The sequence below is a fragment of the Hetaerina americana genome, unplaced genomic scaffold, assembly GCF_022747635.1.
Source record: "Hetaerina americana unplaced genomic scaffold, ioHetAmer1.1.p SCAF_23, whole genome shotgun sequence".
Classification (NCBI taxonomy): Eukaryota; Metazoa; Arthropoda; class Insecta; order Odonata; family Calopterygidae; genus Hetaerina; species Hetaerina americana.
Genome location: NW_027286797.1, coordinates 5,840,364 through 5,856,539, shown reverse-complemented (window position 1 = coordinate 5,856,539; position 16,176 = coordinate 5,840,364). Strand labels below are relative to the sequence as shown.

Below are 16,176 nucleotides of genomic sequence, written 5' to 3'. Positions count from 1 at the left end.
TCAACTAGAGAAGACTCGTGTTGGTGATTAAATGGTTAGTATCAGTGTACGACACCTTTAATTATGGTGATACAAAATCCAATGGTACTTTTTTCTCAGTCATATAACGGGCAGGGTGTGCTGATCAACCTAGTAACTTATTAAAGAACTAATGCTCGCCGTCGTTATGATTCCAGACAATTATAAGAATCTTTTTCGGGTGGTTCAATGATACAAAGTTAAACCACAAAGTTCTGTTTGGCAATGGAGAAAGCAGATGTACCCACAGAGAGATATAATTTATGATCAAACTTCTACAAACCATGAACTATTTTTGTATGAGTTCCCTACATTTTCTTGGCTCTTGTCGTAGTGGGTCTTGCCCTCTTCATAAAAAGTTGCTACCTGTAATGTCAACCATGCAAGAACAGCTTTTCTCACATCATCATCATACATCTGTCCGCCAGGTTCAGACTAAGACCTAGGGTGTAAAAAGTGATGGAAATGACTTCCATGTGGACAAGGCCAGGGCTGCATGGAGGATGGCCAAATTGTTCCCGGTTTGCTGATGTACCTCCATTCCATTGGTTGTCATTTTGATCCAGGGGTTTTGTAAACTGCCCAGCTCTCGTTTCCAGCCACTGCCCTCCTAATTGTAATATATCAAATGCTCAAGTGCTCTGTCCATATGCTTCTTTTTGTGTTGCTGGGTAAGAATTTTCGGCACCAAGTGATTACAAAGTTTTCAACTATCAAATTTTTCAGAAATGATTAAATGAAGTAGTTCTATAGAAATGAAGGGAAATTCCATAGACAGGGTAGAAATTGTAAACCGATAATTTTCCTTAATCTTTTCTTCAACTGCATGAACTTAATCATTCATAGATGAGCTTCCACTTTGTCTTTCCTCATGCACACTTTCATGTCCATTATTGACCTACCTCACCCTTCTTCTTATCACTCATCACATTTTCTCCATCACCTCACTGGTGAATATTGACTGGCTTAGTGTACTTTTCATTCAGAAAATGAATTGCAGTCTGAGCTAACATTGGGTGGGACTGTGCATGCACCTGACTGTAATGGCAGGAATAAAACAGAATTCATTTTGTGGACATCCCTTGCATCAAAAGGAAGCAGGTGTACAGCCACTATATATCACTCTGTTGCTTTATTAAATATTAAAACGCTTGTTATGTTTTTAGGAGCCATGCGTCTCTTTTTCAAAAGTGACCGAATTTGTGCGTATTTGAAAGCTCTCATAAAAGAAACACATAATTTTACTATCACATCCGCAATATATTCAGCTAGAATAATCATAATAATCCCTTTATGTGGATACAGAAGTGGAGCAAAATTATTTGTCACCAGCTGGTAGTGGCTGGATAAGCTGCATTTTGCTATTCATTTGCATGTAATATCTTAATGACATTGTTCATGAAAATGTCCGACCAGCATTTCTTGGTCAGTTGAAATGAAACAAAAATTGTTTATAAATCAATATGATAAACAATCAGAAAAATGCCACTTCACCCTTAAGTGTTATGACTTTGGAATTAGAAACAATAAAACTTTTATTCTCTCTTTTACTAGCAGAGCATTTGAAATGACTTCCTTGCAACAACTTGCAATGGATATCCAGTCTGAACTTAAGGGATCATAATATTTAATGGAATGTGTCTATAACATTAAGACCATGCACGTTGGAACCCAGGATTTATCCCGTAAGATACTGTGTAAAAGTTTTCCATCCAGTGTGGAACATTATTGTTCTTTTTTTGCACTTTATCATTGCACTTTTCTCATTAAAATGCAAGAGAGTATCACCACATATACAAAAAAATTATAATTGAGTAGCTGTATTTATGTGATTGAAAGTTTAATATTGTTGATGTTTTGTCACATTCTATTAAAAATATGAGGAAGTGAATTTGAGGGAATTCTTTAAAATACCTGAAGCTTAACTCCTTGGAAACACTTCTTTCATTCTTGTTAAATTTATGCATGTAACAATAAGCCAGATTAACCCTTTCCCTGTAGCTACCTTTCTGGGACTTGATCATCTCTAGGTGTCAGAACCATGATAACTCTTTTCTCTATATAACTGTGCCTGGGTAGAAAAAATCATAAATAAGGAAAACGATCGTTTGATCTTCAATTCATTTCTGTCAACATTTTACTGTGGCATATATTCAAAAGATTAAAGGCTTATTTGTATGAAGTTGAAGAGTGAGGGAAAAAGATGCTACCTGGGGCACAAAGGTAAAAGTATGTTCATAACTTCCTATTGAGTGAACATTCAAGAACAGACACTGTCTATTGAGGCGTAGTCTCAGTGCTGTCTGTGGTTTCTCGAAATGATTTGACACCCAGTAAATCACATAGCCTGGGCTTAGCTTCTGGTTGCCAGAAACATCACCATGAGATAAGCATGATACCTTGTAGTCCATTAGCAAACTGATCTACCCCAACACCATGTTGGCCTCCTCTGCCTTATACTTTACCTTCTACTTTGATGATTTTTTGGTCATTGTTACTATGCTTGATTTTCAATCACTCTGCTTCAATGCTAATAATTTGTTGGAATTCAAGATTTATGTGAGAAGACTTGAGGCATAATAAGTTCATGAAATGAGAACAAAATATTGTATGCTTTAAAGGAGCGTTTTCTTTGTAGAATTTTTTTCAATTAAATTGTCTTTGTAGCCATTTTGTCATTGCTAAATCTTTAATCATTTTGAGTTCTTTAACAAAATTACTTTTGGAAAGAGGCCAACAGTCTGTTTAGTAGGAAATGAAAACTGGAAAGCTTGTGCAATATGTGATGGTGGGAGTTGAAGGGGATGATGTGGTCTGTGGCGGTATTTTTCCGGAAAATCGCAAATTCCAAGTCCCGTCCCTTTCTCAACACTGTGATATCTAGAAAATTTAGTTTCGTTCAAACCAATTAATGTGGAGGAAATAGGTTACAAATGGTGTAAACTCCCATATTATGGATTGATTTCACAAAAGTTAGCCAACCTCTTTCCTAGGGAAAAATTTCGAATAGCTTTTTACAATACGAATAACTTAAAATCATTCTTGAATACCACGAAAGACAAAATGGGCACACAAAATAAAAGTGGCATTTATAAGTTAATTTGTAAGGACTGTAGTGCTATATGTATAGGCCAAATTGGGAGATTAAATACACGGGTGGAGGAACACAAATGCCGTTTTAGAAACTGTGGCCTGAAGCTATCTCACTTTGCCAAGCATCTATGGGTGGAAAATCATGGGAGTGATTTCAACCCAGAACTCTTACACCAGATGGAAAAAGGAATGAGGATGGACAAGTGGGAAGAGCTGGAAATCAGGAAGAATTTAAAAATGGGTCATTTGGTTAACAATTTATTGTTTGAATACCTCTCCCCAATCTTGGAAGTACCCCTTTCCTGCACTGAAAGACCCAGCAAACCCCACCCACTGTGAACCCTTCAATCACCTTCCCTGATGCTTAACACCCCTCTCGCCCTTCCCAACAGTGCCCATGGCAACCCCAATTTTTCCCCCCTCCTCCTCCCCTCTCTCACCCACCCCTCCTCTCCATCGTGAATGGCATATAAATTGATTGTGATTTGATTAATTAGTACCTAATGATGATGCTTAAGCGTTGAAACAAGTTGTACGTAAATAAAGAACAGTGGAAAGATGCATTGTATTCTTCATTTAATGAACATGAACTTCCACTAAGTTGAGCTGGGACCAATTGAACATATAAAAAATAAGTTGTTTGATATGGATCACAAGTTTTGTCTCTTCCCAAACTTCCTTTGCTCCTTCTCTACCTTGCCCTGTTTCTATGAACTTCACGTTTGGTCCTGCAGAGATTAATGTAACAGGTTTGTATGCTATGACTAGTTCATATATTGCTTTACCTGCTTAGTAATATAGTTTATATATAGCCTATATATAGTTTACACTTGTTTAATTTTTGTCACATTTTCATGCTTGCCACAGGTGGCTGCAGTTTACATCCTTTTATACAAGTACCCTTTAATTTAAGTAAGTTTTATTTAAGCAATATGTAATAAGAGGGTAATTCAAAAATTTCTCACAGTACCCACTAGGTGTCCGCACCATAGCAATAAGTTCCCAGTGTAGCAATAGGGAATCCTTTATCAGTAAACTTCTAATGTGTCAGTGCCCTGGGAAGAGATCTGGGGGGTGGACACCTATCTGTTGATGTTCCTGTGTAATGATTTATAAAGATTGAAAAAATTGAGAATCAAGCAGTGATTAAATACTTGGTAAAGAAAGCTATGAAAGCACAGAAAATTCATCCTGACTTTAAGAACACTCTCCGGGACTCTGCTCCTTCATATTCAACTGTTGCCAAGTGGACAGATGAGTTTAAGTTTGGTCAGAACAGCTTAGATGATAATCCGTGTAGTGGTCGGCCAAAATGTGCGAATACCCCAAAATTATAAATTGAGTAGCTTCAGGCGTGATGTGGTGGAAGTCGAACATAATGAATAACTGATCGTAGCACTTTTCCACTTGATAAAAATATTTTTATTTACGACCGGGTTTCGATGTATTACATCATCATCAGGTTGTAACCTGATGATGAAATAAGTTTGAATTAATCACAATTGGTATTAAATCTGTGCCTAACCATAATATAATCTAACTGATATTCATGTGAATCTCAGGGTATTTTTCACGAACATATCTGTCTATAATAGTAATATAATCAATTGTTCATTATGATCAAACCCGGCCTCTTACAGAACTCAATTGTTTTCTCCCCACGGTCATTGATTCTTTCTAAACTGTCATACTCACTCCCTCACTCACAACTCACTCCCATGCCTCCCTTTGCCTGACACAGCATTTCATTCTTCCATAGCTATCAAATTTTTCCTAACGGGGACATGCAAATTTATTTGCTCTAATTGATCATATGTGGATGTGGTAGTCCAGGGGAAGAGCATTGGACTACTAAGTGAAGGGCCTGGGTTTAAGTCCCAGGCACACCTCTCTGGGTACCCTCAGCTTCATCTGAGTTGTGTGATTTTTCGGGCACCAGAACTTTCTGGGAAACCATAGGTAGCACAAGAATAGGATTTGGCCCTCCTACCATAACATGTTAATGTCACACACTTAGGGTTTGTATTGGGTGAACTCTACTGATGCCTACCTAACCAACCTTCAGGTTGATTTCTGTGCTTATGGTTTTAATTGATCATATACCATGTCTATTTCAACCTCACTAAGATTGTATATTCATTTGTAGACCTGAATAATGATGAATTTCATGGGTTTGGCTTTTCTTCTGCTAATCTATATACTATCCTATTCTATCAGAGAACCCACTCACCAACTCAGTGTTTAATTTTTTTCTATTTTAAGCGGTAGTCTGGTGGGTAGAGCATTGGACTGCTGTCCAGAGGGTCCTGTGTTCGATTCCTGGGCAAGGCACTCTGGGAACATGCAGCTCCACCCAAGCTAAAGTGATTTTCGGGTACCAGGTCTTTCTGGGAAACCATAACCGGAACAGGGAAAGGAACTGGCCCCCCTACCCTGATGTGTGAATTTCCACACCCCGTATAGGGCTTAGTACTGGGTGATCTCTACCATCACCTACTAAACCGACCTTCGGGTTGATTACTGTGTTTATGGTTTTTTCAATGATAAAAGCTACCACAAGGTCAAAAAAATGAGGCATGTGCTCCCTAGATATCGCTTTTTTTCATTTTCGAAAAATACATGCATAGGTTTTTCACCCTCTTTAAAAGATAATTTTTCTATTCTACAATTAGTGAATATCCTAAAAAGCAATGACAAAGTCAATGAAAAATAAATAATATTACAGTTTTCAAGTGAAGTGTTGAATTGACTAAAATATCTTCCAGGGAATAATGAGAGAAAAAAAGTGAATTGGTTTTTGTCTTTAATTCCAAATGGTCAGCACTGTACCAGTGTCTTCCATAATACATAATATTTATACAACATGTTAATTCTTTTCAACAATAAATTTTCACAGCAAATTTTTCAAAATGTTTATGTAACAAAGCATTCAATCACAATGAGACAATATTAAATAAAGGTTTTAAATTTAACAGTAAATGTTTTCAAATCTGTCGTAAATGCAATGTGCTCAGGCATGTTCTATTGGTTTAATTAATGCATAATTTACCTTATCTCAGAGTTGCATGAAAATACTCAGCAGCTCGAGTTTTTCCATAATTCATTAGACTTTCATTTAAATTCTAATTGAATTTGCCATTTAGGTATCGAATTGTAGATTTAAAGAGCTTTGAGAATCTATTTAAAGCTTTGTGTCTGGCCTGTGTGACACATCACCACAAACCAACCTTAAACCTTAATTTTACTACAAAAATGAGTAGTTGTATTCAATATTCACAGAGAGGCTATATATTATGGAATATTTGATTTAGTGTACTTTATATTATCTCTGCAAGCATTGAAAGGGTCCATATAAAACACAAATTTCAGAGTGATGAAGATAGCCAAAATTCTTCCTAAGGCCAGGAAGAGTATCTGCATGATCTAATAACAGAGAAAGGGATAAATATTGCACAGAATGAAAAATTTATATCTAATACTCTCTGTTATATGGAAGAGGAATTTTCTCTCAAGAAATGAAGCTTTTGTTGATATCTACCATGCTTTTGATAAATTATTAAAATAATATGATTAGATTGTCTAGGGTAACCTTTGTATCTTACTGAGCTAATTCATGGCAGTTACCTTCGTTACACTGCCTACACATACATCCTTTTCCTTCTTTTTTTGCTAAGTATTATTCACTTTAATAGTTATATTTGTATTTTAATATAGAATCTCTAGTAGTTAAATTTTATTTTCCTCACCAAATCTCAATTAAGGATTAAGGCTATCCCAAATAGGTAGGTTTAACCCATAAAGCTCCTTATAGGCATATAACATTATAAAATATAAATTATTATCTATAAAGTATTTTGTACAGATTTTTAAAAAGACTAGTAAATATGCAATTTGTTGAGTCACTACTCATATTTAAACTTGGTACAAATCAGCTGCAAAAATATGAGTTAAGTTGAAGTCTGATTGTCATTCAAGTATGAGTCTGAATTCTTGATCCATGCAGGTATGGATGATTAATTTGGATCCAATGGAATTTGAATGTTCAATAATATTTGCGTTAGCTGTGGCTTCAACATTTTCGATTTTGGAAATATAATTTAAAAATTATTTTGTTTTCCCATTTTGTTATGAGATTACATCATATCTGTGACTTCTAAGGCTTATGGGAGGATTTGGAATAGGTATTATTGCCACATAACTTCAGGACTGCCCTAGATACTAGATACATGCATCAATACCTATGAATGAAGTCCAACCTACTAGGTAGGCATAAAAAAATGCACTGCATTTAATAGTTAATACTCCTTCGTCAGAGCATTAATTTGCCCTTGACTTGGAGTAGAAATTAAAATTAAGCTTAAATTATATATGTGGTGGAAAATATAGGAACCAATGTTTATCCTCAATCAATTTACTATAGTGAAACTTTATTCTCTTGCTGTAAAAAACAGTAAGCTTGTAAAAGATCAACTATTGCTCTTTATTGCACATGATGTGTGAGTAAACACTATTCATCCTAATGGTCTTCAATCCTTGGCTGAACTTAAAGCTTGGAAGTATGGATGTCATCCACCAATAATCATAAATAATGCTAATGATATAATGCTCACAAATGAAGAAATACCTACTAAATATTTAGGTAACTTAGGGCATAGTTATGAGAATTTCCAGGAAAAATGTATTTACGTCATAACCCTAAAGAAAAATATGAGTTGTCTTCCTAAGGCATTATAAATATTTTGTAACCAAATATAGAGCAAGAGCACCCATTATCATTCCAAAATTTTGTAATAAATAGGCCACAATGGACTGTTTAAAACCCTTCAGTTTTTCTTCCTTGATCATATCTTTTAATTCTGGCACCTTAAAAAAAAGATTTGATGGTATTAATACCTGGTACCTTTACCTGTATATAAGTTCATTTACCTACTTTTATTTTGATTTGCCTTATTACAGCTTGAGTGGCTCCACTTTCATGAAAGCAGTTACACTTAGTTAATCTGCAATATGCTTGAATGGGTACCATCATTTTTGGAAGGCAATTCAAAGAGGAATAAATAATTTCAAGAAATGTGATTGCAAGGACTTTCATTATATATATTGTCAACTACCCTCAAATGAGTAGTTTCTCGAATGGTAATCTGCATAACAGTTTTCTTAAGAAATTCATTTGGTCAATTTCGATGATGGTGATTGAATTAGTCTTTTGATTAAACTTATAAAAAAAGAGAAAAATTTTCCCATTTGATTTCTTTGGAAGAAACAATTTTTTTTAATAAAATGAAATGAAAGAAATAAATTCAGCGGGTGGTTTAAACTTATATGATTGATTTATAGTTTCTTCCAGACTTTATTTTATTCTGGTCAACAGTTTTATATTTAAGCTTATCTTAAATCTTTATGACTGAAAGGCAGTTTTAGAAGCCTATCCATCAAAAAGTAACAATGTAGTTATGACTGCTGAGTGGGCCTCAATTGAGATAAATTTACCCTGTCAAAATTCAAAATGAATTTGTCATGAATTTTGTAAGAATTCTAGATTTAAATTTACCATATACTAGTTATTTAAACATTTGAATAAATCATTCCAAGTACAAAAATCTTACTCTTCTGTTTCCTACGTAGCAATTAAATTTGCTTCCAATTGCATTTCGTTTGAGAAGTTCATTTATAATATATTGACCATGAATGCTTATCAAGTCATTTTTCATTATATTCATTACATTTTTGGCAAAGTCCCTAGCTGTTTCAGTTTTTAAAATGGGGAATAAACCAATTTACTCTTAATCTACATACATATGCATTTCTCTTGAAATAGGATGGCTCTGAACACTTGACTCTCTTCATTTCATGAGAAGTGGTACCATGCACTCTGTATATGATCTAATGGACATTGTTAAAACAAGTAATAGTACTGATAAATTAGAATATCATTGGAATTTAATCTCCTTACCAGTTCTCCCAAAGAAATGTACAGAAATAATCCTCCTGCAAATGCATAAATATATATGCTTGTATCCAATTGGCCCAGTAAAATTCCTACAATCAGCCCCAGAAAGATGGTGCTCGCTGAAGCATAGTTAAACTTGAGGGCTCTCCTGAAGGAAAACCCTGATTTAATCAATACTGCAAAGTCCCCTGAACAAAAAATAAAAGAAAAAGATGGTTACTATAAATTTTAAGAAATTGTGTTTATCTTCTTAATACAAGATTTATGTAAAAAGTAGCGCTAACAATTTTTTTCTTGACATGTGCATGGAGTGTTGAATTAAGGCCATCATCTAAGTGTGCTCATAATCACAAATCATATTGCCATTGATAAGATGACAGTGTGCACTGTCATCTTATCAATTGCAAATTTTGATGATGCAAAAGATCTGCACTAAACTCGTTCCAAAGGTCTTGAAAGACAGCCAAAAGCAGAGTTGAGCATCTGCTTTTGTAGACTAATGGCATCGCGATGATTCCCCAACCTCCTTAAAGTCCCGACTTGACACCAGTACCACTATGCAACCTTAACATGCCATCGGGGAAGCTTGGACGCATACCCTAAAGGTACTTGCAAAATCCGCCTACCAGGTAGCTTTTGAGTTATGGAGAAGTGGCCAGCCAAAGTGTGTTTACGCTCAAGGGATGTACTTCAAAGAATTTGGAGGCATTGTAGCAATATCTGAAATAAATAATGTTTCAAAATTCTTCCTGATACTTTTAAACAAATCATGTATGTAGTTCTTGCAGCATAAGCTCACCAATTTGGCCCTGGCTATAAGCAGATGGTCCTTTTTAGTTGATGATTTTCTCTCAATTTACTCATTGTAATGTAATGCCAAACAACACATTTTTAGATGGCCAAAATATTACAATGCTTGCCTTAGCATTTGAACACTTCATAGTATTTCATTTTCTAATTGAAAAAAAATTATTTATTCTTTGATTATGCTATATAATAGATTTGAATAATTAGCAATTATTAATTTTAATTGTGTCTCGAGCAGAATTATACCTGTACCTTATCATTCTCACTCTACCTCCGATATCCTCTATCATCTTACCCCCCCCCCCCAATAGGATGCTGTGGAAGATTCAATCATAAAATAAGAGCTGATCACTGGGAAATCAGGAAAATCAACAAAAATTAAAGCTGGAAACTGGGGTATATGCACAGTTGAGTAGGTAAGAAAGTAAGGTGTTTTATGTAGTGTCCTATTAAAAATGGAAGTCTTTCATGAATAAATTAGGTGCTTAATAGTTGTAAAGACATTTGTGTCTAAGATGGGCCAGTCTGATAACTATCTCTTAAATTTTAATATAGTACTGTGGTAATATTTGTAATTTAGAATGCACACCCACAAGTTTCTTGTATAAATTACCATCATTTTCAGTACCCTTTTTGTACTTCAAATATATTTCATTTTTTTAGAGTATTTAAGTGCAACCGAAGGTTGATTAGGAAGAAAACTGGAGTTGAAACCTAATTATTTTTTAAGCCTTTTGTAAAAAGGTACCTCCATAAGACCATCCTAAATGTGGAAATGTGCCAATCCTTCGTTAATCTCTGCCAATATTCCAAATTCCTCATTAGCTGTGACTACAAAAACTATGTGCAGACTGTCTCCTCTAATATTTTTCTGGCCCCAAAAAATTTTGGTCCTTTATGCCAGTGCCTTTATCAATGCCGTAATCATCCTCAAATTTCCAAAGCACTCTCCTGTGGTGGTGAAAATGCAGCAAGATCAGAGAGACCCAACCTCTTTCTAAAATTATTTTCCAATTGCCTGCAGCCTGCTTCTAACCTCAGTATTACCTCTGTCCATTCCCTCCTTCCAAATATAAATATTTCCCTATCCCATATACAGATAGAGTCCCAGGAAGTATTTCAATACCTCTACAAAATACCATTTTACCGCTCACCTGGCCCTGATGGTCTCAGCCCAAAATTTATTCACAATTGTGCTTCACCCCTCTCATAACCTTTAGCCCTCTTTTTCAGTCACTACTTTTTCCATAGGAAACTTCCCTCCTCAATGGAAATATGCCAACATCATTCAGATACATAATACAGGTCCCAAGAATGATGTTGCAAACTATCACCCTATCTCATTGCTTCCAATCCTGTCTTCATTTGTGTTGATTAATTGTGTCTTCATTTGTGTTGACAAATCTTGCTGTCTTTCAGCACCACATTGTCATGGCAAGAAACAAATCAAATTAACTTGTTGCCATCTACCTTGACTTCTCCAAGAAAGGTTCCCAGTGTAGCAATAGGGAATCCTTTATCAGTAAACTTCTAATGTGTCAGTGCCCTGGGAAGAGATCTGTGGTGTCGACACCTCTCTGTTGATGTTCCTGTGTAATGATTTATAAAGATTGAAAAAATTGAGAATCGAGCAGTGATTAAATACTTGGTAAAGAAAGCTATGAAAGCACAGAAAATTCATCCTGACTTTAAGAACACTCTTCGGGACTCTGCTCCTTCATATTCAACTGTTGCCAAGGGGACAGATGAGTTTAAGTTTGGTCAGAACAGCTTAGATGATAATCCGTGTAGTGGTTGGCCAAAATGTGCGAATACCCCAAGATTATTGTACAAGTCCATAAAATGATCATGGAGGATCGCTGGCTGAAAGTGTGAGGAATCGCTGAAGTCATAAGGATGTCATCTGAACAGACCAATCACATTTTAATGGTGGAATTGGATGGGAGAAAATCACCTGCTAGATGGTGCTGCAACTCTTGATGCAGGATCACAAACACATCAGAATGAAAATCTCCAAACAATGTTTGACTCATTTTAAGAACTACCAACAAGATTTTCTGCACTGGGGTGTGACCAGAGATGAAACTTGGGTCCACTACCATACCTCAGAGACAAAGCAGAAGTCAAAGTAGTGGAAATATATACCACTGCCAAAGAAAGCAAAGGCAATAAGATCGGCTGGAAAGGTGATGGCTTCAGTTTTCTGGGATTCTGCTGATTGGTTATCATCCAGCTGGTTGAGCAATTACCGAACATTACTGCACTAACTTCCTGGACCAACTGCAGCAAAAGATAAATGAAAAATAGCCAGGTCTGGCAAGGAAGAAAGCCATCTTTCATCAGACAATGCATGCCCCCTCACAAGTGTCATTGCCACGGCAAAAAAACGTGAACCAAGACATGAATTGTTGCCACACCCACCTTATTCCCCTGATTTGGCTCAGTCAATTTACCATCTCTTCCGTGAGCTCAAAATGTTTCTCAGTGGATGGAGATACTCTTCAAACAAAAAACTAACGGCTGAAGTAGATGGGTATATTGCAGGGCTGAAGGAATCTAATTTTTGTGATGGGATCAAGACATTAGAACATAGCTGTGCCAGGTACATTGGTACATTAGTGTTCAGGTAGATTAAAGTGAAAAATAAAAAAGTTTCCCTGAGGTAAGTCATTTATTTCTATTCTATTCTGAGAAATTTTCGAATCATCCTTTCAATATCAGTGCCAAATTCTATACTATATACAGAGGCTGCAGATTATGAGAAAGTCATACCCAGCATTAAGCTGCCGGAATGTGGCATCCAATGCTAAATATATGCAAGCCGTGTACTTAGTCATCCAGAAACGGATCGGCTGTTTCCACAGAATGGACAAGTTGGTTTATCTCTTAAATGATGCAGTAAGAGTGGTTCTGTGATTTTCTCAATAGACTAATGTAGTAGAGTTATGTGGCAACTAACTTTGAAGTTTAAATCTTGTGATACTCGGAATTCTCTCAAGTTTCTTTCATTCTCTTGTTTTTTCACTCATAACCTGCTGTTTACTATTGTTTTGTCTTTGTTGGCTATCAATCTGAGAATAACATTTTCAATGAGCTTTTGCAAGACATTCCTCAATACTCTTATATCTGGTTCTATGAAATCTTTGTGGATTTCTTCAAGAAAATGTGAACACTTAATTAATCACCATAAATATCTTACTACCAACAGTGGAAATGGACTTCCTTCCCCAAGATCAGGAATGAAGATTGGGTCTTCACTCATGTGTTACTTGGAGCCTTTTTTTGAGAAAGTTCATATCTGATATAGACATGAAGAACCGGCTCAGTTGGGGGTTGTAATAAGCTCTGAGATTGAACTAGAGTCCATGAGTTTCTGTGTGACAGACATACATTGTAATTTCCTTTGGGAAAATCAAGTGATGATATAAAGTAAATACTATTGATCTGTGCTCAATTTTCTTTTATTCTGTATTTCATTTCTGTTGAACAGAGCTAGTTAGTCTAATGATGTAAAGTTGGTGTCCATTTAAAACCAATTATAAATGGTGGATACCATATAATAATATTTTCATTTATGCATTTATCCTAGATTGGCTCAATTTGCTGTTGGAGCAATCTCACAAATACGTAGTTTCTGTGCAATATTGCCAACTTACGTATTACATACCATCATGGCTTGTGATGAGATACTTTAGTGTTTACTCATTGCATTGCATTGAATTACAGGCATTGAAGCACCTTCCTTTATGCTTTCTTGATACCACTAATAGAAACATTCTTTCTTCATGTGTTAATCACAGTTCTGTCAAATACCAGGGCCACTTGAGACTAACTGTCCGTCCAGTGATCTTAAAGAAATGGGGTGGTGATTCCCAACCAGATGCTGCTTCATGGCTAGTGACTTGTATTGCATGACCAAAGTACATTGATCTGTGTTCTTTTGAGGGCTCTCTTATATAATTATTATGTACAACTTGGTGATCTCCTCTCCTGAACTAGCATCTGATTTTTTTCCATGAAAGAGCAATGACATGGCCTTGTCTATATTTGTCATATCTTATTTCAAACCTCTGTATTAATTGAATTTTAAGCATTACTTAAGTGAATATTTGAACTGGACTTCTCAAGAGTAAAATTATTTTGCTTATTTTATTTAAGAATTATGTTGCAATTAGGTAATTTTCCTGGTGGCAACGGTCAAGTATGGTCAATGATCACTCTTACAACGAAAATTACATACATACATGCACTAGAAAAACAGATAGGATACAAAATATTCTTACATACAATGACACTTCCACATCACAAGCAAAATGCCGACCGCATCACATGCAAACCATATTTTAATACTACAATGAAGTTTATCACCCAGTGGCTGCTTTACATTTATACTCTTGAGTTTTTTTAATGGTTTTGTTGTAGTACTCCGGATCCGTGTTCTGTTTCAAATTTTTTATGGGAACGTACTTCATTCGCCCTTCAAGAATTATTTCTTTGAATATTCATAATACATGCGTATATTTTCCCCGTGATAATGAATTTATACATTTTTCTTTGGATGAAATCTATAATGGCAAGCACTGCTCTTTAATGAATAAAGATTAGTCTAACAAATGAAAGTATATATTGGGGAGAACTGAGATTTTTTCCACTACAAATGAACAAGTATATTGAACAGTTTCAATATACACACCTGAATTTATTACATCGAAATGCCTAATAGCAAGCAATATCTTGGGGAACATTTCAAAGTTATAATTGTGATATACAGATTCAGATTGTAGTTTTTCATTCATTTATAAACATATTTCATTTTGTGTGTACTAAAAATCACACAAAGACCTATGCTTTCGTTTTAGAACTACTATTAGCATAGAATTACACAATATTTCAAGTATCATTGAATCTAAATAATGAGGCTTTACTATTTCGAAAACCTAAATCATAAGTGAGGTGAACTAAACATATAATATGCGTATATTACTGCAATTCCCTCATGCATAAAACATACTGTTAGTTGTGTTATAAATATGAGTGAGCAATTTAGATTAATGGAAAAAATAGTAATAGCAAAGTTAGAAGGGACAAACTTTATTAGCAGTAATATGCAGACAAACTATAAATTATTTGAAGTCAAAAGAAATTTTTATGTCCTTCGTATTAAATGCAAGTGATGATTCCTTGGTGACAGGCATGTGAAAATCATAAGTATAAGCATTTTAATTTAATTCTACAAAGCTATTTCTGATGTTCACCTACCAAATTCATGGGGAAATTCCTCACAGGCAACTGCAAGACTTATGCTTAGTCCTGTCATCAAATTCTGGCTATAGCCTGCTCCAATTGACATCCCATCAACAAAATTGTGCAGGCTGTCTCCAAAGATTATCATCAAGGCCACAGCACTTATTTTTTTTTGGTTGACCTGCAATATGTAAATTATGAGAAAGCTTATCTTTTGTAAGATAGTTATCAATATACAAGCATTCAATATACTTGTATACTTACAACAAAAAAAAAGACCTTTTATGAGCTAATTAAAGAAAATGAGAATTTCCTTATAAATAGTCAGTGGAAGAATGAATTTAAATGGAAATAGAAATAATCTTTAATAATCCCTCATTTTGTGTATAAATTGGTACTCCAAACCATGAATATCATATCTCAAGGTTAAAATGTTTATTTTCTATACTAACACATGCATATAAATAATTAATTTTCTATGCTTAGTTTGGTGCTAAGAGGATAGTTTTCTGATAACATTCACTTAGATTAGTCTTAAACAACATAAATGTGTTCATTAGATATAAGTAATGGAGAAGAAAAAACTCACATGAATAGAAAAATGAGAATTTATTTGCAAGTGATTTTAAAAAGGGCATCATCTTTGTGGGCTTCAAAACCCCATGTTAATGATATTGCTGAGAATTTCTTTACCATTTGTTTTCAGGTTGTAATTTTTGACAAGGTATACCACTAAGCAAACTTAGGTTCTGGATTTTTCAGAGAAACCTTGGGCTACCTTTCCAAAGTAGGTGTGACAATGTTGGTGGTTGATGATCTCTGAATATTTCTCAGGTTTCTAATGCATTCATTAAAATGGATATACAACAGTTTTGCATACATTTCAGCTGGTTTCTAAAATTTTTTTCTGCCTTTATGTAGGTCCTCCCATCTTTCCACTGCCTTCTGACTGGTTGCGGCACTGATGGCATCTTTACTCATTTTCCATCCTTTTCAGGGCCAAATCACTCTTGTAGCTATTCCTTGACTGAGCTGCTATTTCATATAGGTAATAGGGCCAACAA

At 35.1% G+C, this 16,176-nt stretch overlaps 1 protein-coding gene across 1 annotated transcript in view; it reads right to left on the bottom strand.

Moving 5' to 3' along the window:
* Positions 1 to 7,839: 7,839 nt before the first annotated feature.
* The window catches only part of LOC139689437 (metal cation symporter ZIP8-like), a 64,803-nt gene continuing 56,466 nt past the window's right edge, over positions 7,840 to 16,176 (bottom strand). Inside the window, exons 6-8 of the mRNA XM_071586560.1 lie at positions 15,128 to 15,293; positions 9,065 to 9,249; positions 7,840 to 7,974 (exon numbers count right to left, since the gene is read on the bottom strand). Of these exons, the coding sequence (XP_071442661.1) occupies positions 7,840 to 7,974; positions 9,065 to 9,249; positions 15,128 to 15,293 (486 nt within the window). The remainder of the gene's footprint in view (positions 7,975 to 9,064; positions 9,250 to 15,127; positions 15,294 to 16,176) is intronic.